This window comes from Lepisosteus oculatus, chromosome 10 (genome assembly GCF_040954835.1).
Source record: "Lepisosteus oculatus isolate fLepOcu1 chromosome 10, fLepOcu1.hap2, whole genome shotgun sequence".
Classification (NCBI taxonomy): Eukaryota; Metazoa; Chordata; class Actinopteri; order Semionotiformes; family Lepisosteidae; genus Lepisosteus; species Lepisosteus oculatus.
In genome coordinates, this window is record NC_090705.1 from 359,485 (window position 1) to 384,958 (window position 25,474).

At 39.2% G+C, this 25,474-nt stretch overlaps 2 protein-coding genes across 2 annotated transcripts in view; one reads left to right on the forward strand and one right to left on the reverse strand.

The window, feature by feature from the left end:
- The window catches only part of jazf1b (JAZF zinc finger 1b), a 75,302-nt gene extending 68,944 nt beyond the window's left edge, over nucleotides 1-6,358 (forward strand). The window contains exon 5 of the mRNA XM_006636065.3: nucleotides 4,136-6,358. Within this exon, the coding sequence (XP_006636128.1) occupies nucleotides 4,136-4,312 (177 nt within the window). The 3' untranslated portion in view covers nucleotides 4,313-6,358. The remainder of the gene's footprint in view (nucleotides 1-4,135) is intronic.
- A 460-nt stretch (nucleotides 6,359-6,818) lies between these two features.
- The window catches only part of tax1bp1b (Tax1 (human T-cell leukemia virus type I) binding protein 1b), a 35,253-nt gene continuing 16,597 nt past the window's right edge, over nucleotides 6,819-25,474 (reverse strand). Inside the window, exons 6-18 of the mRNA XM_069194699.1 lie at nucleotides 20,716-20,864; nucleotides 20,439-20,529; nucleotides 19,610-19,795; nucleotides 18,960-19,220; nucleotides 18,484-18,639; nucleotides 17,991-18,063; nucleotides 17,711-17,829; nucleotides 16,387-16,512; nucleotides 15,759-15,845; nucleotides 14,004-14,205; nucleotides 12,881-13,026; nucleotides 8,678-8,772; nucleotides 6,819-8,075 (exon numbers count right to left, since the gene is read on the reverse strand). Coding sequence (XP_069050800.1) covers nucleotides 7,877-8,075; nucleotides 8,678-8,772; nucleotides 12,881-13,026; nucleotides 14,004-14,205; nucleotides 15,759-15,845; nucleotides 16,387-16,512; nucleotides 17,711-17,829; nucleotides 17,991-18,063; nucleotides 18,484-18,639; nucleotides 18,960-19,220; nucleotides 19,610-19,795; nucleotides 20,439-20,529; nucleotides 20,716-20,864 — 1,890 coding nt within the window. The 3' untranslated portion in view covers nucleotides 6,819-7,876. The remainder of the gene's footprint in view (nucleotides 8,076-8,677; nucleotides 8,773-12,880; nucleotides 13,027-14,003; nucleotides 14,206-15,758; nucleotides 15,846-16,386; nucleotides 16,513-17,710; nucleotides 17,830-17,990; nucleotides 18,064-18,483; nucleotides 18,640-18,959; nucleotides 19,221-19,609; nucleotides 19,796-20,438; nucleotides 20,530-20,715; nucleotides 20,865-25,474) is intronic.

A 25,474-nucleotide genomic window follows, 5' to 3' on the forward strand; every position in this document is an offset into this window, starting at 1 on the left:
CCACTTCTTCAGCACCTACTGCCTTCTGTTTGACAGTTAATCTCTGAGGACAAGCATTCTGAAAAACCTAAATATGTAAACTTTTAACCTTATTCTCCCATTTATACTACTTTTAGCTTAACACATAATGTATTGTATGTTCCCGTTTCCATTATATATAACTGCATTGTAATTGATATTTAAATGTAGTGGTCTATAGGATTGCTCCTAATACAAGACCTTTTGAATGCTTGTTGATGCATCACACTCGTACAAAATTTGAGACCCTTGTTTCTGTCAGCTCATGAGCCTGCGCCTGAATGCTCTTCATTGTATAGCATCTGTTATCTTTCTGTAATTCACCATCATCGCCTACTAAGGCAGTACCTTCGCACACTTTTTTTTCTCACATACATTGCTGTTAAATGCATTTTCTTACAATATGTTCCCAAGACTCTGGCATTTAAGTAAATGGGCTTATTACCTGGTTCTTTGATGTTTATTTTTCCCATCTCTTTTTGACTCAGTCCACTTTGTACCTACTTTGCAGATTTTCTTTAGAATCTTCTCTGTTCTGTTCCAATTTAGTGTTTTTAAATTTCTCCGTAAATTCCCTGGTCAACTGGTGCTTGCCGTCTCCGGATTATTCCTCCATGTATAAGCTGCTTTCCCAATTGTAGCCAATTGTATGGATTATAGCCACCTCAGCTCCAAGGAGTCAATAGTGTCCAGCTTTTCTCTTTCGCTAGTAGTCTTAATGTCACTGGAACTGGTTAAAAGAGTGCGACTGCTATCTGGATTTGATGGTAGCATCCTGCTGCCTTGAATGTTCAAGTCTTTGTTCTTGCTCTTGTTATTGGCCCTGGATGGGTGATGGTGATGTGAACTTGTGTGTACAGGCCTCAGTTTTACATTCTTTGACAAACTGCGCCCTTCTCTCTCACTCTCTCTGTTTCGGCACTGAGTGACAATTTAGGACGCCTTCATCCTTGAATTTGGGATTTGCCTGTTGGTCCTTGTCATCGGGCTCTGACAGTTCCTGCATCTCCTTCTGCAGAGTACTCATTCTTTCCAGAATGAGCTGCATTTGTTTGTCAGTTTTCATTTGCTGACATGAGTCTTCCAGGATGCACCACATGTTGAACACATTATAAATCAAAGGTCTGAGGACCATATGACAGGAGTCTCTTTAAATTGTGAGGGAGGTAAATATTTGCAAGCCTGCACTATAAATAGTACTTAGTTCAATTTTCACAAGTTAATATGAACAGAAAGCATAAAATCAAGTTTCCTAAAGCTATACATATTTTAAATCACACAAACAGTGGCAGTAGCAATATCACTTTTTTAAAAAAAAGTTTTCAATAGATATGTAAGGGCTGTGTTGTGTTGAAATAATGATTACCAAATTGGTTGCAGGTTACTCTTAGATTTAGATGTTCTTAAATGCACATATCCAGTCCACATCAGAAGGCTTGTAAATTTTACAAGATTTTCCACTCATATATGGTATGTATGGCAAAGATAAATCTCAGTCACTGCCTGACATAATTATACAGCCGATCAATCTAAAAATTATAAAACCCACTTATCATTACATGAACTGTCAAACACAAATTGAGCCCAGATGTTTGTCTTGTGGGGCTTTCTGATGGGCCTCTTGCGATACCGTGACAGTCATGAGCAGAAACAGGACTGACCCAGCTGGCAGATCCAGTTACAGTGATCAGGCCGGCCAGCAGGCAATGATAATTGCTTGCTGGTTGGGTGTATGTGGAAGACCAGGACAAAGTTTAGCTTTTCTGGAAGAAATAAATCACTCAATAAATTTCCCACTAGGGCATCTTTGAAGGAGCGCTGCGCGTTTTAACATTTCAGCCGTGTCGCAGCCTGACTTGGACTTGGCACGGTCGAATGAGCCTCCGCAGCCGGCGAGGGGTCTCCCTGTCCGGGCTGCGTGCTCAGGCCCTGCGCCGGGCCGGCACACTGATGTGGGAAACTCTGCAGCCATGACTGCCAGGAGTCTGCTCCCCTTCGAGCTGCAATCTGCATTAGAACTGCCGCAGCTAAACAAGCTAAAGAAGAGAAAAAAAATGTTTTTTTTGTTTTTCTGAGACAGGTTTGGATTTAATTAAAACTTCTCCTCGCCTGCCAATCACAAATTATAAAAAGCCCTTTCCTGATGGCAGCTTTCTGTTTGGCTGAGGTCTCTTGCTTCTTCTCAGTGAGAAACAGCTATCAAGCACAGGGTTTATAAAGTACGATTAGCAGGTGGGTCAAGGTTCATATTTAATCCAGGCTTTGAAGTCTCTAGTTGTCTTCCTGTGTATTGGAAGTTCGCTGGGTTAGATGGAATTCATGATGTCCTATCTGCTCTGGAGGAGCACTTTATTAATTGTGACCAGGCAGTTTAGATAGACTTCCACTTAAAATGTACATTATTTACCTGCTCATCAAAGACACTGGCAGCTGAGAAAGAGTTTAAAGAACAGTCTGCGAACTGCTAATGTGCAACAGGTGTGGAGTGTCTGGAATTGTGTCTTGAACTAGTTTGTGTGGCCCAGGCTAAGGCCTGTGAGCCTAGAGCTCAGCCTTTTTATTTTTAATTCTCAAAAAGGAAAAAGGAGGAATCATATTCTGGGTGGTATAATGGATCAAGGGGACTAAAGTGAAACATGTATGTTGCGTTTAATTTAAATACCACGATGCAAACACATTCTCAGTCCATTTCCTTGGCTATTTAAATCCACACAATCCATTGACCTGAGAGGGCAAAAGAGAAAAGCCAGATGAGTATAGCCAGTGAAATCAGGGAACGAATCGTCTTTCCCAGTAAACCTCTGGAGCATAAAGGTCATTAATAATGACCAAACTAAATTAATTTCATATTTTCGTATTAAAGCTGAGCAAGCTGGATAAGGGCATGAATCGTGATTCACGCAGTAGCAGCACTGACCCACCCTGATCTGAGTGCAGCGAGCATCTTAGTTTTAGTAATGTCAAGTGTGGCAAATTGTGGTCACATACAGGTACATACATTCTCCTCCTGCTTTCTGACAGGGTGGCTACTACACAGGTAGCCTCAAACTTCTCAGTAAAGCACACTGCAGTTCTAAGTGTTCTTGTGTGCATGCCCCTAACTTGTCAAGTCCAAGATGCCAGCAGTCATATCACCTGCAAGCTCAGCAGGTGTGAGCCTGGTCAGTACCTGGATGGGAGATCTCCTGAGAAAGCTGAGGCTGCTGCTGGAAGAGGTGTTAGTGGGGGCAGTAGGGGGCGCTCACCCTCCGGTCTGTGTGGGTCCTAATGCCCCAGTATAGTGACGGGGACACTACACTGTAAACAGGCGCTGTCCTTCGGATTAAACGTAAAACCGAGGTCCTGACTCTCTGTGGTCATTACAAAAAACCCAAGGCATTTCTCAAAAAGAGTAGGGGTGTAACCCCGGCATCCTAGCTAAATTTCCCATCGGCCCTTACCAATCATGGCCTCCTAATAATCCCCACTGTCTTCATCACACTGTTCTCCTCCCCACTGAGAGCTGGTGTGTGGGGAGTGTACTGGTGAACTCAGGCTACTGTCATGTCATCCAAGTGGGCCTACACATTGGTGGTGGTGGAGGGGAGTCCTCATTACCTGTAAAGAGCTTTGAGGGGAGTGTCCAGAAAAGCGCTGTATAAGTTTAAGGAATTATTATTAAGTTCTTCTCCCCGAAGTCTGTCTGTTCATACTGAGTGTGTAGCACGTTTCCTCCTTATAAAACTCCAGTACACAGGGACACCTTCAACAACTTCAAGAAGTTGTGGAGATTTCTATGGTGCTTCGAAAGAGCAGAACATTAGTGTAGGTTTGTTTTTGTCAATTCAAATAAATCAATTTAAATTAAGTGATCTCAGCAGCTTTGAAGTGTTGTAAGGCCTGGATCTGGTGACTACAGTCACAAAGACACAGCTAGACTAAGCTCTCGGCCTTGAACAGGATATATGCCCACCTCGAGCTGTCATTGGGAACTAAGGTAAGAATGTTAGGCCCATTTCATGATAAAAACTGTGATTCAGTCATTCGAATTTCAGTGATCTGGAGAGCACTGGTAATGTGTTAGGAAAAAATGATTTTAATTAGGTGGATATTCAGTGTCATGTTTCTTGTTTCACAGAATGTGAATGGCATCAAGTACCATGCCAAGAATGGTCACAGAACACAGATCCGTGTCCGCAAGCCGTTCAAGTGCCGCTGTGGAAAGAGCTACAAGGCTGCTCAGGGTCTGCGGCACCACACCATCAACTTCCACCCGCCGGTGTCTGCCGAGATCATCAGGAAGATGCAGCAGTGAAGATGCTGGTCCCAGCTGTGCCAAGAACCTTCACCAGCAGTTGCTGATGTTCCTTTTATTTGTTTTAGATCAGCCACCTTTTTGGACAGGAAATTGTTTTCAGCCCTTTAAAAGTACACTAAAGTTTTATTGCATGCTTTGATATTTTTTCTTCTGTATTTTGGAATGATATATCTTTGTAGAGTTCGTTTTTGTACATTTGCACATTCAGCTATCATACCTATTTTTCATTACTTTTGACACACGGTGCTAAATATTAAAAGAAGAAAGAGTGACAAATTGTCTGGGACAGTTTTGACAACAGCTTGTTGGGAGTAACCGGGTGTACATGTCATGCACAGTCAGAAAGGCAGAGCAAAGGAGAGCTGGTGGAGGGAGTGAAGGGGCTTCTGTGTAGTTTAGGAGAAACAAAGGATGTTTGATCTTGTGTGAACAAACATCCTTAGAACTGACACTCATTCCAACAAAGTGCATTGAGTGCCGAGATGAACAATGCAGTTTTAGTTAAAAAAAAATGGAAAAAAAATATTGAATGTTTGTAATATAACATGGCTTATTACCTGGTATATTATATATATACTTCTATAACCTGACAAAGTTAGATTTATCCAAATCCAAGTTTTATTTTATACCGTATTCATGTGTAAAATTCCTCTATATGTTTCAAAGATTTTTCAAACAAGGCTGTTTGAATCTCTTTCATTATCATGGCCCCTGAAAAGCTGTAGTAATTTCTGTATACGCCACAACCAGATCTCAAGTCAGGATCAGCTGGGTTTCGAGAGCCACATTACTGCCCAAGGAACCACACAGTATTTAGCATTACCTGTATCCACCAAAATGGCTCATAGAACTGACATTCTTCCTCTTGTGTCACAAATTCCAATGCCGTCTTACAGGAAACGCACCATCTTCATCAGGAAAGGTGAAGTTTTTTTAAGCACTTTGTAGTTAAATCAATTGCCAATAGCGTTTCAATGTTTTATGTTGCCAAAACATGTAACTGCTGGACAAGCCTGTACCTGTGGTTGCAAAGCTAAAAATTAAAACAAAAAAGGAGGCAGTATTTTTTGTCAGGGGAATTCGTTTTTCCACCAAGCCTCCTGTGTTTTTTTTGTAGTTTATATGCACACAATTGTAATGGTCTTCTAATGGCCTTGTATTCTAGTTCACAGCATTCCAGTCTTATTGGTCTGTGGAGATTTACAGTGAAACTGTACTGGAGAGTATAGTTTGAGCCTTATCATTCATTACTGTTACAGTGTTGTGTAGTGCAAGGAGTCATTTCAGGTCATACCGCTGACCCCTGTCTGCTCCATCCCTGCAGAATACCTGCAGCACAAAGGCATCGTGTTTTACAGTAATTCTGAGATCTTCACAGGACATACAGAAAGTATTAAGATTTCTTCTTCGTTTGCACAGACTCCACAGGTATTGATAATTCACTGCAGGACAGCCATTTCAGAAACCAGTCCACTACAGTAATTGTAAGGGGGTGGGGGGGTGGGGTTAGAGATTGTGGCAATGTGGACACGTGGCAGCCGGCTAAGATGTAAAGAAACATTGTACTTCCTGTGAATTTGGCTTTATTTGGTCATTTCCATCCCATTGCAGAGTTTGGCCCAAGCTCAAAAAGGAAAGTAACACATACAGTCCCGTCTCTGGGTTATATAAGAGAATGAAAACAGAGTGCTGGGCGGGTTTGCTAAACAGTCATAAAAATGTCACCACTGCATGTAAATGAATATTGTAATGGAATTACAGTTTATATTTAGTTTAACATTGTGACAGTATTATAAAACAGGTAAGGAGGGGACTATTTTGATATACTGTGTATAGTGAATGTATTGTACTGTGTCTGTGTAAGTGCTTTAAATTATATTTTCGTATGTTTTGTGGAGAACAAATGTTCCTTTGTGTATGAAGGCAACAGAGGTTATGTTTTGGAACCGAAGGTGATTTACTAAGTCAAACTTTCTTTAAAAAGCTGCTTTATAAATGTAAATCTGATTACATTTAAGAATTAAAAAAAAACCTCTAACAGAAGTGTCATTTGAGACTTTTTGTTTCACTTTTCATGCATTGACATTCTGGGAGTTAAACTGCAACTTGTTTCCTCTTGTTGCACTTTGTTTTGCATACATTAAAAAGGATTGATTTACTATCCATATAATACTGGGAACACAATTATAGTAACAACTGCACATGTCAGTTCTTACCAATAATGCTGGCACATGTGATTGGAAAAAGAGGTAGAGGACTGGGAAACAGAATTAAAAGTGACTAAGGAAATACAGCTACTCAAAAATGCTCAAATATATGAAATTGTTTACATGCCCAAAATATCCTACAATATTTTTCTATGTGAATGCAATGCATTGTTGGTATTTAAATAATCAAGAGCTTTTGAGAATAAGCATATGTTTCTTATTCTTCCAGAACTCCTGTGAGGCTCACTCTTCCTGACACACAGTGACACGCGTTATCACAAGCAGAAACACTCCCATGAAGCCAAATATATTTTATTTGGAAATAGCAGTTACAGAGGGAACAAAATCCAGGACTCCCAATAATAACAATAACCAATAGTTGAAATCTCACTACACACTAACATTTGAATAACTAAAGAAAAAAAATTTAAAGGACAAGTAGAACATATAAATCAAAGTTCATACATGCTTGTAAACCACATAAAACTACATGCCCAAGAATGCAGATGTTCCTATATTAGGGCTAGTGCCAGAAATAACTTAAGTGAGCAGAAACAAACAATACTAAAAGATCAAAAGCAGCTTATTTTATTTGTATTTATTAAGTACTGAGCTGGATTTCTCAAATTATTTTCCTCTAAAAATATTGATTTAATGGCCATCGGTAGCCAGTTTACTTATTGAAGTGAACATTACTATGACATTTTTCAGAAACCACAGAGTAACCCTAAAGTAAATTTCTATGAGAAGCAATTGTATTCCTTACATAGAGCAATCTACCTAGGAGAATGCAGAAAACAGGAAATAAAAAGACTTTGTCCTTCACAGTGTTCAGTCTGGTTCAGTGCAGACTTCAGTAAAGAAATTTCTCTCTTCAAATATGCCAAAGTCATAGAAGGGTAAACCACATCAAGTACTTTTATATTTAACACAGGCTGTGGGCCAGTCACATTTGAGCTAGACAAATGAGAATTGTATAATTGGTAAGGTTCAGCAATCACTAAGGAAAGCCAAGACTCCATCTCCGTTAAAGTCATATAGTTCGCTATATCAAGCACACTGATAAAGACATTGAGACATTCTTGTTCTGACCTCAGTACTGCCTTAGAACTGAACAGATCCTAAATATGGGATATCCTGCATTTACAGAAAATAATCTCATGTTCCTAAAAATGTGAACCTAATATCTTGCATGCAGTTGTGAGTTATATTTTCACTGTAATGACAACACAAGCTTGATAGAGTATGCAATTTACCTCTTTTTGTGATTATTTTAGAGTGTCAGTGTGTATTGCTAGTACTCGCAGTAAATCTGGAAAACAATATGTCCTATGAACTAAAAACAACCGAACAATTACTGTAAATTCACATTTCCATCAAAGTGAGTCATCACATGCCTCTCAAACACCTGCTGGTTACAATCCAGGGGGAACTGTTCATTGCACATAGGACACACTTTCCAATGGCTCTCAACGTGCTCCTCAAACTTGCTCTGGTCATAATTTGGAGGAAATATGACTTCGCACAGGGGGCATCTCTTTTGGACATCAATGCTACAGAATAAAAGGAAAAGTAATGGAGAACCCATTAAATTTTACTGCTAAAACACCACATTTACAAGCAAAAGTGAACCTATTTTAGAATCTGAATTGTCCAGCTCAATTGACTGCCAAATGCAGTAAGGACCAGTTGCTCCGTACTGGGAGTCTAAGTGCTCTTAGACCTGGAGGGTAATAGTCTCTTACTTAGATATTTGGTGGCAAGGAAATTAGTTCCTGGTACGTGTGTGAAGTATGCTCTCTCTATGAACTCTCTCAGCTTAACCAGGCCTTAAATTATGAAAATAACAATGAACCTATTAAAAAAGGAACTGACCTATACAGTAAAATTCAAACATAGTGGGTATCTGCTTAACTTAAATGTCAATAGCCTTGGCAACAGATACATGTGAATCTTGATTATTTTCCTCCAAACACAGCTTTAGCACTGGAGCACAGTTTCCAAGTAGTGTACATCCTTAGAGGTTTATTAGCAGTTGGGGCTGCTGACAGCTAGAAGAGAACACATCTGCACTCTAAATCAGCCAAGCTGTCAAATATGGTCAGAAGTAACATAACACACAAAGAAGAGCATCAAGTGGAAAAGACTCAGTTACCTGGAATCGAAACAGAAGCGAGCCCTGCTGTCGCGGAGCAGGGAGCTGTGAGAGTCGTGGGGAGTCGACTGCATGTTCTCTGCAACATCCTCGCTCTGCGGAACAACACACACAAAGTCTCAGGAACATGACAGGGCTGCAAAATGCTAAGCTCATCACTGATTACCACACAAACACCCCCAATAACAGCAGATAGGACCATTTTTACAGCCAATCTTCATCTCACAGGAGTGGCTGACTCTAGGTTTCATCCTGACCAAAATCAGCACCACAACTGCGATGTGTATGGGCAGGACACAAGTGTATGCTTCAATGTGAAGGGCACTTGATTCAGACAGCACCTTGAAACCAGGATCTGTGTACTCTAGTACTGACAACTATAAGCACGGTCCTTTCAGAAGCACAAATTAGCAATCAGGTCTCTCACTTTGCCAAAAGGAAAAGAAAACCGTACAATAAATATTTGCTGAGGAAAGAACACTACTTCATTCAAACGTTTTCTGCAAAGTTCAGATAAAGAACATTATGTTATAGTTGTATAATTTCTAATTATCTTATTGAAGTCCTATGTCTGAATTATAGTAGAGATTAAGCAACCGACAAGTTGCAGAGCACAGTTTCACTATGACATTTCATTTAAGTACAAAGCACCAATAAAATAACTAGGAAACTCCTATACTGTAGATCTCTTCATAATCTTCAATATGAGGCTCCCACCTTATAGATTCTGGATCTCTCCTATTCTAACGTTCAACAAAATTAAAGTCTAGTTAACAGTCTGTTCTTTCCTCAAGCAGAATAAATAAATCAAAGTCTGAAAAGCAGGGGACACAACGGTAAAATTTATCAGCCAAGATTAAGAAAATAACAATAAAAAATAGAACAGCATCCAGTTTAAGGAAATGAGCACAATTAAATTAGAGAGGTCAAGAGACATAAAAGAATATTGCAATGGAAGCTAATATAGTAATTTTTTCAAGTTTTTTCAGCACTGGTGAACTGATGCTGCTGATTTAGTTTATACTTCTTGTTCCTAAATCAAAGGACATCATGTAAAAATGCATAATACACTGGTAGGACCTCATACAGAACATTGTGTACAATTTCTATCACTATGATAATATATCGACCAGGTCTGAACTTAAATAACTGATTGACACAAATACACAACTGAAGGCAAAGAATAACAAATCTTCTTTTATCTTGTGGAGATGATGTTATTATGTTTATTGTTTCTGTTCTTGTGGTTCATCCAATTAATTTAATTAAATTAAAACTGTTAAGAAAAAGGAAGACTTTAAAAACAGAAAAAATTTATAATTTAAGAGTCTACCCACTGCATAAGATGGGGAACAGATGCAGTGTCAGACCTATGTGAATGGCACTAATTAAAATTAAAATAATTAAAAAAGTTTGATGTGGTAATTAAAAATCACTTCTAAAATAACGGAGACTGAAATTGAATTTGCTTATTAAAACGTACACAACAGTGAATTAAAGAAATAAAAAAAAATATTTGTTTAATTTTAGAGGAAACTGAATTTGACTATTTAAAAAAATAATGAAAGTGTTCTGTTGCATGACACATATGGGATGCAGGGCCTTCAGTCCATTTGCTGAAACATTACTGTTGTATACTGTGCTGCTTTAATCATAAAACAAAAATGACAGGCTTTTAGATAGATTAACAAAAAGAAAAAATAAATAAAACTGCAGTAATGAAAGCAAAACTATAATCTGAACTTTAGATATGTTTTAACATGGTTTCTCTATTTATGGTAAACAAACCTGTCCTACATAACATAATTGTCCTCATCAAAATATTCTTTCTCCAGCTACAACAGCCTTGTCTGGGAGACCACTGAGCCTTCTAAAAGCTATTGTAATATCATCATTTTTTTTAAAAAAAAATACAACTTAACATGCATTCCCCTGCAATTTTATATAAAAATTTAATAAGATTAGCCAGAAATGTTACGCTGCCAAACCTAAACTGGTTAAAAAGTGATTTGTGATACCATGCATGGTACAATACTTTCATAACCTTTCCACAGCAAAATCTTCAATGGGTGTTCTTGGGTTATTTATCAATTCCTTTTTTAGAGGAAAGGCACAGATCCAGTCCTGCAAGCCTGCTTTCGAGTGGGCAGTCCTGAGTGATCTATAGATGCAGTTATCACCAGCCAAGCATGTCACACCTGTCAACCTGCACTCAGGCACGTCAGCTAAATTGCCAACTCAGACTGCTTCTTCTCATAAGCACTGTCAGCTGTGCTCTCGTTTCATGAGCACAGACTGCACGCAAACAGTTGCAGAGGGCCTTGATGAGGATCATCAGAGAAATCAGATTTACCTTCAACCTTCTGGCACGATGCAAGCGCATAACTCCTACTTGTCTCTTTAGCAGTGATGAATATAAAACATGTCTATGTGGTCATTTTAAAAGAGTCAATAATTTGATATCTGGTTCAACAAATTATAGTCATCCCAAGAGAAAATAAAGTTAAGCTGATCCACTACAATTCAGAGCTATTCGACACTGCTGCCTTCTCTCCACTGATGTGCTCTTCGTGCTCACCGCGGGACAGTCACTTCAAACAGCTGGCCATGCCGATCCAGCTCACTACACTGTTGTCTCTTGAATTACAAATTGCAAATCTTCCTGATTTAAATAGTTCTCAGCCCCATTATAATCTGTTTCCGAACAAGAAATGGCTACTGCAACCTCAACCATCTTGCTCTTCCACAGAGCAGCTTGAGGCGCTTACTCTCCAGAACGCCAGAGATATTTAGGCTCATCTGACAAGCACACATCCAAATCCAGTGGGAGGAAAAGAGTGGTACTGATGGTCAGCCAGTACTGGATCTGAAGTCCTAAATCTCATTACCTTATGCCTTTGATTTTGTACACTTCACTAAAAGAAAAATATAAGCAACAAGAAAATCACTCAAGGTTCAAAGAGGAGATGTCTACAGTTTCTCTGCTTACCTTCTTAACGTGTGCAAAATACTTTAAAAGACATTTTAAAAAGCTAGTAGTAGCTAGTAGTAGCTAGTAGGGAAAAAACACAGAGGATGATCCAAATAACCTGACAGAATCAACAACTCGTGTTCACAGACTGTCTTACATGTTTAAACAAACATGCAATTAGTTCACACCACAGCAAAACTAAATAATACTGTAAGAAAGCAATATATAATTAAGATAACCACAAAAAATACTAATTAGTCACACACTACAGGCACAATTATAAACTAAGATATCTAGCTGGGATTAAGTTTGAAATATTTTAATTTAACAGTATTGTTTTACTAAAACAACATTTTTAAAGTTACAGCAAAAAAATAATGCTAATTTAACTGCATAATACTTGTTCTTTGGCATGTTCGATTTTCACATTGTTCCTCCTATTGTCTTTGTGGTTTCCATGTCTGCATGTGTTGTTTAGCAGTCTGCAAATAAGCACACAGTTCTCCAAGTGCACAAGATGACAAAGCAAGTCAGAAGCACACAGATCAGGATGAATACGCTGCTAATTAAACTGCAACAAATGACTTCAATAAGAAGAGCTTGTCATGTGTAATGTGCATATGAGAAATGGTCAAACTCTACATGCACAATGAGCTGCAAGGTGCTGAACACTGCTAAGCACACATCATGGATTTCAAACAAGCTTTGCAACTTCTGACAGTTCTCCTAATTACTCTGCTGAGTTGACAGCCAAAGTCGGAAGTCAGGAAGGCGAGATTCATTTCTCATTGTTAGGGATCTCAGGCAGTGAGGCTAAAACCACGCCTGTCTGAACACTGATGGGCTTCAGCAAAGGTTAATAACAATTAAATGCAGCAAACTAGACTAAATGAGAAACAGGTCATGATACTACTGTACTAGCAAAGAGCAGAGGACTGTAATGATAAGCTTTCCAAGAGCTGATCTTCTAACTTCTCAGAGCAATTAGCCTCTGTTTTAGTAGTGTAATAGATAGTAACAGTATCCCAATTATTTTTATTCTTGTCAACTAATGAGCTCTCAGAAATCCATTTTAATTAAACCTTTATGTAAATTGTTTTCACTAGCCATGTCTGTGTTGCTCACCCTAAGCCTACAGCCTGTGCCTGAATGCTGAAACTGACAGGTGCTCCCGTTTTTCACAAAGCAGAAAAATGAATTCCATGTGGGAACTGAGAGGTTTATGTATTTACATTGCTAAGCTCCTCTGGGTCTTCTAGTCCATCAGGCCTGCTCAGGTTGCGTGCGGGCTGGATGCAAACCACGTTGCTGTCCCAGGAGGGAGGTCCTAGTGGGGGTCTGTGGATCTTGTCAGGAGAAAATTCACCATCTGCTCCATCTATGCATGAAAGACACAATGTCAGAAGGAGCAGATAACAGTAATGAACCGCGCCCTGGCCAAGAATCGACTGATTTCTCTAACTGTACACCTGCGTTTTGAAATAATTACATAGAAAACACAGCGGACTGGGCCTGAATGATTACACACAGCTCAATGTGAAACGGATATTAACAGTCAGCACAGAAACATGTACTAGCAGGGTCTAGTTTACCGTATGACTTATTCCAAACCTCTCTTTAATTTAGAGGCCCCTGCATGTTCACTAGTGTTATAAGGCATGTTAGTCATCAAGGCAGGCCAGGAAAAGTTCCAGTCATTTAAATGTGACAAATCAGTCATTTATGACAAAAACATTACATTCTTACCTCAAACTATTTTGACACATGTATAAATCGGTCTATCACACTGGAACTTCTAAATCACAATACCAAAACCCTCTTAATGGTAGTTAAAATCAAAACTGTGAAATTAATTTCATTCAGCGTCATAACTAAGAAATTTATTAGAACTTTTTTTTAATGACTAAAGTATACCTCACATGGAAAGATTGTTTTTTTGAAAAACATTTTTACACGTACACGTTACTGTTATCCTACGTAGTCAGCTCATCTGTATTTCATTAATAGTGTTTTTGGCTCTGGCTGGAAACACAGACAAGAACCAATTCACAGGACTCAAACACCTGAGCTTTCTGCCTTTCCTGTATCTTCAAGTGCACTTCAGACAAGGGCTAGGGAGGCCATTTCCAGGACGAGCTCACACACAGCAAACAGCAGCAGCATGCTCCCTCGCTCTACTGGGCCCATACCGGCGCTTCAGTAATGAGAAACATCACCACTCCCCATTTTACTGTTTATACAGTAACAGCCAAAAACATATTTTCAATTGAAACACAAGTATGAGGCTCTGTAATAGGGCCACACACACGCTCATTACCCGGCTTCACTCCACGGCCCCCCTGCTGTGTAACTCACCTCGGGGCGCCTGCGCGGCATAAGGGTTTCCATACTGCAGCTCGGGGGGCCGGACGGGCACAAGTGGGGCTGGGCCGGGCTCCTGCGGGTAGGGGATGGGGTACTGCAGGAACACCTGCTGCTCCCCGCCGGGCTGCGCCGGCTCCGAGCTCGGGCTCCCAGTGGCTGCGTCTGCCCGGCACTCCTGCCTCTTCTGGAGCTCCTTCATAAAGCAGCAGGGAGGACGCACGTCAGCACAACGCAAGAATAGACAATCTGCTAGGATGGGCTCTTTAAACACAGTGGACTAAGAGCTGTGCCTGCACCACGCACACAAACACGCGTGCTGACTAGAATAATCGGCGCTTTCAGCACTGTTTGGGTCCACTGATGGATGAAGGCCACCCCAGGGTTCATTCATATAAGTGTCATATAGCTGTGTTGTAAGTCATTCGTTTTTGTCTCCGCCAATACAGTAGAATGGCAAAAAAATAAACCGTGCATCAAGCACTGACAACAATCTTAAATGTGGAAAGTGCAAGAAAAACCCGCATGAAGGAATTTTAGCCTAGAAAAGAAATTAACAGGAAATCCATACATTGAAAATTAATATCCTGAATATCTAAAAAGCTGTACAACAACAGAAACACTCATTATGCTCTGTACTGTCCATAGAATCATTACAATATTCAGACTACAGCTAGAGTAGCTTGCAGTGCATTTCAATTCAAATGGAATAGTTGAATAGTTAACAATTCTTAAAATCTAATCAATGTCAAATCAACCGTATTGTTGTTACTACAGCGACACCCGACATGAAAGCTGCATCCTTGATAACATTATCTAAAGATCTCGTATAATTTATCCAAACAAATCTCAACATTATTCACCACAACATGATGTATATTGACACTTGACACAAGATTTATAGAACTGTTGAATATGCAGAAAAGAAACACTGAAAAACCTACTTAAATCATGAGGAGAGCTTTCACACACACACAGTTTTAATTAGCTTCTTCATTAAGAACTTGTCTTGTTTTCAAAGGAAATCTCAGTCACGCTTTTTATTGATGTTTTTAACAGGCGCCAATATCATTTATTGAGTCTGAACCTCAAATTGTACCATTTTTTCCTATACCCAACTATTACATTACCTTTCAATTCCATTCAAGACAGCTTTAACAGCAATAACTCTGTGTTGTAAGCAGTGGTTAAGAATATTTAATGGAAAATAAGTTATTTACTTTCATACTCTAATTACACAGTGTGAAGGAACCCAAGTAAAACATTCAGCCAAAATAAAAACATGCTAAACTATAAACAGCATTTGTTTTAAATTCCAGATTCTTTCAAAGAATAATTTGTACATATTGTCAAGATTTCTTATCAAGTGTAATAGTTTCTCAATCTCCTAGGTAATGTAAAAATCATAAACTACATATAAGGCAAAGGATGTAAGACATTCAAATTCACTTTCCATAATCTGCGCATCTGTTCGCAATATTCAGGAACACAAATCACTTGGACTAGATAGAACACTTAAGACTAACAGATCTTTCTTTTAGCAGTACATTTTCTTATTTGTTTTTCCATTCTGTAATGCCAAGTTCATACAATCGCTGGTACAGCCCTGTAGGAGGGAGACGACAAGCCCCTAGCTAGCAGTGTTTTATGAGTTTCTTGAGTCTACGCTGTGGAAACCCCGCCATGGAACTCTGGCTGCACGAGTGTTTACTTAATCGGGGTCTTTATCTACAAGTGTCAGGCACATACCTCCACGAGCTTCATCTTCTCAGAGAGAGCCAGGGCCAGACTGTCCTTCAGCTCCTTCAGCTCGCGCCTCTTTTCGGCCACTTGGCTCTGCGAAGAAGAGCTGAATCAAAGCTGCAGTCCCATATGACAGTCCACGTATGGATGTTAGACAATATCAAAGTTTAACTGCTTAAACTCAATTAGTGGTAAAATAACTTTTTCTAAAGAACTGTTTTAAACATATGCTTTAACAAGACAATTTACATTACCTAAGCTTTCATACTACAGCAGCACATAAATGTCATCTCCATCCGGTAACAACTAACAACACTTGGTTTCAGATTAAACATCTCGCCAGCCAGCGATTGCATTAAGAAGTCAGATGTCAGAGCTCTTTTAATCCCTGTGCATCAAAGGCTGATGTCTTGAAATGAACAAAGATAAATTACAATGTGAAAGAACTCCGTGAACTACAACGTTAAAGTATTTATTTTTATCCAAAGATGGCATAAAATGCTAAGTCATTTTAACTACTTTAGTATGCAGGTATTTAAAAAAAACACGTTACAAACGGCCTTCTAGCTGACAAATACAAATGATTAAACCACAGCATTTGGGTTTCAGTAAAGCAGCAACAAACATGGCCAACCTGGTAACGATCTTCTTCTGCTGCCAGCTGCAGTCTCAAGGTTTCGTTAAGCTTCAGCTGCTCCTTTAGCTTCATCTCCACTTTGGCCAGTTCATCGGCATACATACTGCTTCTGTCCTTCTCCTCCTGCACAACACATTGATGGCCATGTCACGGCTAGCTGACCTCTTTTATCACATTATTATACATATACATAATCATATTTCTCTTGAAGAATATGCCTTGTAGAAAACTATTTTCTAAGGAAACATCCTTGTTCAGGGGGATTTAATAATTCAAGTGAAATTGACAGTAGCTAATTTACAGTCATGCACATATAAGAAGCTAAAAAACAAGGCTAGCACAGGAAAGCTGATAGATCACAGGTGCTCTCTGAGCAGGTAAAACTTCAACAGGCTCTGGAAGTGGAAGAACAGACAGAGGTGAGTAAGAAGAGGAATGGAGATTGCAGAAGGAGGCGTGAAGGATAGAGACCAAGGTAGTAATAAAGAAGGAATACATAAGTCCGCATTTGTCAAGGACAGACCCCTGGGGGACACCCACCCAAGGCAGAAAAGATATCAAGAAGGATCAAAACTGAGGAGAGGGAGGCAGCTTGAGCCAAGTGCAGAGAACCAGTAACAGAGAGAACAGTCCCAGTCCCAGAATGGACAGTGACAAGCAGCAAGTCCTGCAAAAGCAACAGAGGGTGAACTGGCACGGTATCAGCTCCAGAAGGATTTTAGTGAGCATTGGAAGAAGTTCTGTCAAGAGCTTTTTTTTAAAGAAAAAATGGAGGCCTGCCACGTAATGGAGGCCTGCTTAAAACAGAAGGAAAACAGCGTAAGAACCGAGACGTTTTGAACGTGATATGCAGGTAAGGAGATGAGGGGCAGCAGTCTAGAAGAGGTGAGGTGCCGCAGTTAAAGAGGGAAGCAAGAAAAAACAGTGGGGTGGCAGCAGGAAGGGAAAGGCAGCTTTTAGAATTTTAGTCCAACTTTCATGATTTTTCTTTTTGGTATGCTTAGGATGACACAATACATACAGTACATCTAGTACATTGTGCCTGGTCCAATGCACAACTCCACTACACAACTAACAGTGGAAGCCTTTTGCAAACATTACCAAAGGGCAGGGAGCAAGCACACTGAAAGCAGAGTTTACATTATTCCTGCAGCCACCACTGTGTGATCACAGTTTTACACCAGCATACTTCTGTGCTATGTAATTCTGCTTTTAGTTATACTTTGACAGTATTATAACTTTGGATTTTTTTCTTACTTTTGCACATAATAATACAGGTATAATATCTAAATATTTTTACTTCTTACACCTACATACTTACAGTCAGCATCTGTTTGCATTTTCTGTATTTGTCACTTTTTTCACTTATTTCTTTATTCATTCCTTTGAGCTTCTCTTGAACCATCACGTCAAGAGCAACTTCAGATGACGCTGGACTGGCTGAAATTAAAAATGAGATTTTCAAAGTGTTATTCACTGTAGGAGTACAAGACTTTGATTGCCTAAACAAACGTTTTCAGACAGGAAAGTTTGATAATGCCATTGCAGGAACTGGAGCCCAGCAGCATCAGAGCAGGTAACACAAGAATTGTGAAATATACCTGGAGGTGTATTTTCTGCAGCAGCTGCTTCCATTTGCTGTGTGCCAAACACCACTGTAGGCTTCTTTGACTCCTTTAGCATGAAACAATAAAATGGAAAAAATCACAAAGCACACAAGATTTTATTCACACTACACATAAATAGAGATATGTATCCAAAATTGCAGGAAAGAAACTAGGGGAAAGCTGCAGCATTTCTGAAACTCAGCTCCTAAAACTACCTTTACCTAAAACTGAAACTTGGTTTAAACACAGATACACCAGATACAGTATCCCCTATCCATCCACCCTCTGTCCCTTACAGGGAAACGTCCTTCACTACTACAGGCTACTGCAGAACACTCCTAGCCAATGCAAACAGATTGATTAGCTTCCTTAGATTGGTTCAAATGACTATGGAGGAGATGCTAAGGAGGTTAAATAAATGGGGGCGGCGAGCTCTGGGGTCATGGCGTTGCCACTGCCTGAAACAGATGATCTTGGACAGCCTCACCCCTTGCTCAGTGAGTCTTGCCACTTGCTTCTGGAGCTTCTGGCACTCCTTGTACTTCTCTTTATAATGCTCTGCAGCCATCTGGAGCCTCAGCTTCAGATCCTCTACCTCCCTGAGCAGCTCCTGCTCAGCCACGCTGCTGACCTTTGCACCTCCCTATAAAAAGAAGGGCAAATGTTAACCACAGCACAGCTTATAATAATATTAATAAAAGCTTAATAACTCTTTAATAATATTAATAATAACAATGAAGAGTTTGTACTAAGAATTACACACAATCTTCTGTCTTGTGCTGTTTTCATGACTCAGTGTATTGTATGCTCCCATTTGTTTACATGCACAGAGCATGGCAGCAATAGTCTATTACATCCTCCTGAAAATACTCTTCTCAGAACTCCAAACCCAGGACACGTTCTGAAAGCACGGGCAAGGCCGCCAGAGCACTAAAGGCTGGAGGGTCAGAATGAGCCGTTTACCTGCTCCGGCTGCCCAGCGGCAGAGGGGGTCCTGAGCCTCTGCAGCTGCTCCTCCTTCTGCTGGCGCTCCGCCTCGGCGCCTGCCAAGCTCTTCTTCAGAGAGTCCATCTCCAGCCGGGCCCTGTACAGCTCAGACATGGTTTTATCCCGAACACTCGACACGTCCCTCAGCTCGGCCGCCAGCATAGACACCTCCTGCTTGGTTGCCTGAAGCTGCTCCTCGGTCCTGCGGAGCTGCTCCCGCAGCGACACCGCCTCCTCCTGAGAGGGACAGGGGAAATGACACGAAGCTTGTGAGCCCAGGGGGCCGCGGCTGTATTTTACCACTGCAACACCAGATTTAAGTGATAATAGACGTGTATAACAACGGTGAAATTGTTAGGTGAGGAGGAACTACTGTTACTGCTCAATTATAAAATTGATCAAGATTTTACATCTAATATCTTAGCTACGGTCCCAAATACCTGTATCCTGTAAATCATACTTCCTCTCTAAGCCTTGTAATCACATATACTCTAATAATAAAACCTATATATTTAGAAAAGAAGGCTAAACAGATAAACCAATATGTTAATCATGTAAATGACAAAATGTAAATATTCACAATTATATAATTTTAAACAAGATTCTAATTAAAAGATCTTTTGCACCTTGGGTGATGTGTTTGTGAGAATTTCTCTCTGCAACTTTTCTTTCTCTGTGAGGCAAATCTTCAGCTGACCGAGCTCCTCCTTTAGCTGAGTGAGCATGTTCTCCTTGTTCACATCCACAGACTTTAGTGTTTGCAGTTCTGCGCTGAGCTTTGTGTTTTCTAGCTCAGTATTCTTCAAGTGGACCTACAAAATCCCCAGAGAACAGTGGAAGGCATGAGCCCATTTCTTTTTCATTCAATCTCTACATGGGCGATCCATGCAAACTCATCACTTAGGCAAACATGGATTTTGATGAAAATATTTCAAAGTAGTAGTTGTCATGGGCCAAAAATATTTCTTATTCCAATTTTCTTAAACATAGGTAAGACAAAAAACTTGAAATCACTTATAATCAAGAGTGTTTACATGGCTAAACAAAATCAAGTGGGAAATGAATAGACAGCACTACTGGTTAAAAATGAAAAGTACTGCAATATATCAATACATAGCATAGAAATGGTTTCCTAGCTAAAATTAAGTAAAAGCAATTAAATAAATTCTTAATCAGGGGATTATCTATTAATTGGGCTTTACACTGTTAAATTCCAGTAGATTGTATCAGCAGGTGTGAAGAGCACTGAATTCTGATTTAGTAATGCAACATTAATACAAGAGCCAGGTCCTGTAATATGAACTGTAATTATAATCACAGTCTATTGTGGGAGATTTCGACTGGCAATTCACAAACATTCTGCGTAAACAAAAATGGATAAGATCGTGCCATTATCTTTAACTGTTAAACTACACAAACTACCCATCATAGCTTAGAATAGCAGACGGACAATACCTTGTACAATTCTTTCTCATCCTTTTCGTTTTTCAGCTGTGACTCCAAATTTTCTTTCTCTAGTGTTAACTTTTTTACTCTGTCCCGAATACTGAAATTGAATGCAAGTCAGAACAAAACATAACATTTTTAAATTATTTCATCCATTTTTCCTGATTATACTTTTTAAATCCCCCCCACTACTTTCTAATAAGCAATGGTACATGAATTCCTTGAAGAAAAAGATAAGTGGACAAGCAGACAAAACCAAAAGGGGCCCCTAGCTACGCATACACACCTGTCTAGTTCAGTCTCTTTTTCAATCCCTCTCTGAGTCACACCGATGAGGTCTTCTTCCAGCTGGATAATTCTGGATGTGGCTTCCTCATACTTCTTCTTCATTTCCTCCTTCTCATCTCTAAGTGTTTGTGAGGTAAGATGTAGCTCCTAAAACAAAGCAAGAGACCACCAATAAAACCAAGGGTTTGCATTCCCTGTGCAAGAGTCTTTCACATTGCTTCATTTTAAAGAGAAAATCCAATGAGGAATAAAAATCTAATTTAACTGTACCAAACTGCTGTGCAGAACATATTATATCACTGCATGATATTTTAGGTTCTAAAATATCTCTGTAATGCCACACTACCGAACTCAAAAACCCATCTTTAGCCCTATGTCATTCCCTAGCCAGAGTGGTTTCAAACAGATAATTTAGTGTGTCTACAGCACTGCAGTGGCTGTGATGCATCAGACGGCCTCAGTACATGGTACCCAGCTTTTGTAGTAAAGGAAGGCATCATCTGTGGTTCGGCAGGCTACACTGAATCGACTCATGGTTGACACTCAAGTGGCAGTATACAAAGGCTTTGGAGCACGTACACAATATCAATGCAATGACATTATATGATCTCGACTGCAATTTGGTAGAAATTGTTTTTTTCCCCGACTTGACTTCGCCTTTAAAATTAACAACTTAAAACACCGAAGATCCATTTTTAAGTACCTCTACGAGGTCTTGCCTGTCCTCTGTCCATATTAAAGGAAAACAAAGGATATTAATGTAAAATGGCAATAGCTTGAAAAATAAACATCCACAAACAGAATGATCAAAAATTTATATATTTTTGATCATTAAACCATTAAAGCATTAAACCTAAAAATATATACAGGCACACAGAAAGCCGTTAGAATCACAACATAAATCAACAGGATTTTTTTTTTCTTATACTCTTCGTCTTACACCTTTCTTTTACAAGTATGCCAATTAGTAGCAGCAAACAGGCACAGCCAGGAGAATCACAGAGCCACCACTTAGAAAGGTGTCACGTCAGTGGAAGCAGACAGCCCCTTGCTCTGTTCTTTACATGTTGGGAATACTGGCGTGGAGACAAATTGGGTGTTTTCAATACTGACCATTTTTTGCTGCTAAAAAACAGTGGATTTAGAAAAAATCATTTTAGAGTTTGACAAACTATATTTCAAAATGAAAGAATTGGACTATATAATGTTACTATTATTTTATTAGTGGTCCAAAATTAATCTACAGTAGAACAAACAGAAGTAGGGAAAAGCAGCCAAAACTCACAACGGGAAATGGCTGCATGAAGAAATACAGAAATACTAAATTCACCCCAAAAATATTTGTTAAAGATTCATGATGGTCCCCCTCGTGGTACTGGTGCAGCCAAAGAAGGAGGTCTCAGCAAACAGCACGTGCCAGCTAAAATGTCTTACTTTTCTTTTGCATGGTCATTAACAAAAAACAGCCAAATTATTCACTTCATCGCAATAAACAGGAAGAAAATCAGGATCTGTGTGCCGGACCGTGTTTTTTTTTTTTTTACACCAGAGTGGCGAAAACTGACAACTCCGCTGGCTACAAAGATGAAATGTACACTGCTGTTACATGACAGCTCGGTTACCTAATGGGAAAATCCAATGTAAAACTTCAGCAAGCTGCTCCGAATCATGAGTCAAAATAGCTCTGCACTGCCACACTGCTACTCTCAAAAACATCAGTCCTCTCAGTGCAGCCTCCTCTGGTGCAAACAGGAGAGGGACGTGTACTGATGAACTACCAGGCATCACACTCATCACAGAGAGCGCAGACGCAAACAATCCGGGCACCACAGGGTAAAGCAGGTGACATTACATCAATAGTCCACACTCAGGCCCTCTGTCCTCACTGTTACTGTTTATAGCCATCTTTAATGAGGGGGTAGATACAGTTTACTTGATTTAAAATACACAATGAACAGTTTCTAATGGTGTGCAAGTGACAGCTACAAACATTGTTACTTTATTTTTTTTTGTTTGCTTTGTAAATGCAGGCTCAATGTAGCCTTGAGATACATAGTTTTTAATTTCTTGCACAGCATTTAAAATCTGAAATCTCATCCCTTGACTATGGCACAGCAGCAAATTACTAGGAGTGAAGGACAATTTACTTTCAAAAGTCCTTGAAGGACTCACTCTGTCACCGAAGAGAAGGTGTTAAAGACTGGCACAGAGATGGGCTGTCTCAGGATATCTCTACATGCTCTGAAGCTGCTCTAGCCAAGAGTGGTGTATGCCAGCAGCTCTGTAAAATAAGCCTTGAGGGAAAAGTCTACCCCAGTGACACAAAGATCCCTTCATGGTAAATAGAGTAAATACTAATATAAAAATAGTAAAGGATTTTTTTTTCAGACATCTGAAGTGTTTCCTGAAAGCTTCTTGGTTTCAGCAGAAATGGAGAAATAAGATGAGCTATGTTATCAAGCCTTCTCATCACATTTTGTTAAACACTGCTCTTTAACATTATTTCATGAGCCGTAAAGAACACCCCCTTTAATTTTTCCTAGACATAAAATACACAATTTTACATAATTTATATAGATAATTTCTTATTCAAATAATCTTTACAAAAGGCAGCCCTATTCTGTGCTTTAAAACCAACAGCCACAGATGCCAAGAATCCATGTAGGACATATTTTACCTTGTTGGAACTTGTTAACGTTTTTTTCCTAAATTAATCATACAGAAAATCTAAGAAACTGGCAAGGTCTGCTGCCCCACTGAGGGTGAAACATACTTGGCAGCAGAACATATACCTACAATGAGAAAAAGCAGCACAACTGAGGGTCAGGAAATCTCAAGACCCTTCAAATAAAAAGTTTGGAGCTTTCAAATCAAAAGACTAAAACACAGGACTAAAGATCAGCATCATAACTTCCAAATTACACAAAAAAACAAGCATTCAAGAAAGCACAAAGAAACTTGCTTTCTGAAAGTTTTTCATAAAATAATTAATTTCTGATCATTTGAAATCAACTTCAACACCAATGAAGTGTTGCAGAAAACAGCTCAATCACCGGCTGTGGCCACTTTCCGCAGCAGTGGGCTGAGGAATGAGGGCTGGCGCTGGCTGAGGCCACTGCCAGATCTCAGGTTCCTTCTAAACAACCATTTATGTTGCAGTTTTAAAGTGCAAAATGTAAGCACCCGCTTGACTGCACATTTCAGAGCACATAGCAGCTCCACTGTGAAGAAGTACATTTAAAAGAACAGTTCTCTACGCAAAAGGCAGTGGGAGCATTGAACAAGGCTACCCACCTATGCTGCTGAAGACAATCCTGTGCCTTTTCCAAAAATTATATTAATTAATTATACAATAAATTTATAATTGTATAATACACTTGGATCAATCAGCTACAAAAAAACAAAAGCTGTTAAACAGCCTCCTCTCATCTGTGAGCTGTTTTATTTGTGTCTTCATCACTACTAAGAAAACTAAATTCAGGCTCTGAGTATCATTATGTCTGCAACACCACACATTCATAATGGAGTGAATTTACCTCCATTCCTTGCTACTGCTCAGTAAGTTAAATCAGTGCTCAATGAGTTAACTAAACCTCCATTAAATGTAGTAGTGAACAAAACGTCTTCAAAAAGAAAAAAGAAGGTGCCAATATCCTCACCTGTCTCCCTTTCATATACACTCCAGCAAACTGAGGTAAATTATAAAGGCAGTGTGTAATTACCTTCGAGCACTGAAACATATTTACAATGCAGCCTTACTAAGCTAGATAGTTTTTTTAAATGTACAGTTCCATTTAAGGCCTAAGTAAGCTATAAGATATTAGACGCATTCATATTAAAATCATTTTAAGACATCAGCAGAAGTGCTTTCTCTAAATAGATGCTTTTATTTACTTAACTGGTTCCATTCTTTATCCCTCTGTTCCTACTATACTTGGTACCACCACCCACAGTCTCCCCTGTGTACTGTAATTGTGTTTAATCTTGTGTTTTCTTCTCATTTATTGTTGTCGTCACTCTGTAAAGCGCTTTGAAAAGCCACCTTTAAAGGTGCTATATAAAATAAAGCTTATATATATTTTATATGAGACCTGTATTTTTATTATCAAATATTTGTAGTGTTTTCAAACTAAAAACTTTTTTTCTGTTCAATTTAGCATTTAGAAAAGGTTCACTCATATATACATTTTGAGTTATCAACAGAATGAGCCATGCAACCATTTTCATAATATGCAAAATCAGCCTTGAACTTTCAGGTCACAAAATGAAATGAAAACGGATCATCCACTAGGGGGGGCTAAAGGACTACTTAGCACTGAGCAATCACACAAGCTCCGCACACATTTCCAACAAAAATAGAAAAAAACTACTGTGAATACATACACTTAAAAATAAATTAAGTATATTATATAGATGAATATTATAAAACAAAAAAGTACTGTATGCACTACTTACTAGTAAATAATCTGAAGTAGTTTGTTCCAGAAAGCAGACTAAGAAAATAACACCACCCACAAAGTCTCAAAATTTTGCCTAGCAAGTTTTCAAAACTTCAAAAATTATATTGATAATATTTATAGGTATACTGTCTGCTCTGTGAATTGTATGCCAATTAAACCACAAATTAAGATCATGGTGATGATATCTGAATCTAACAGCACAATAATCCTAAAAACATAAAAAGTAAAGGCAATGAATACTTGCCAGGTATCTAAAAATGCTAAGTCATGGACATGGTCTCGCATAGCTTTTCCAGT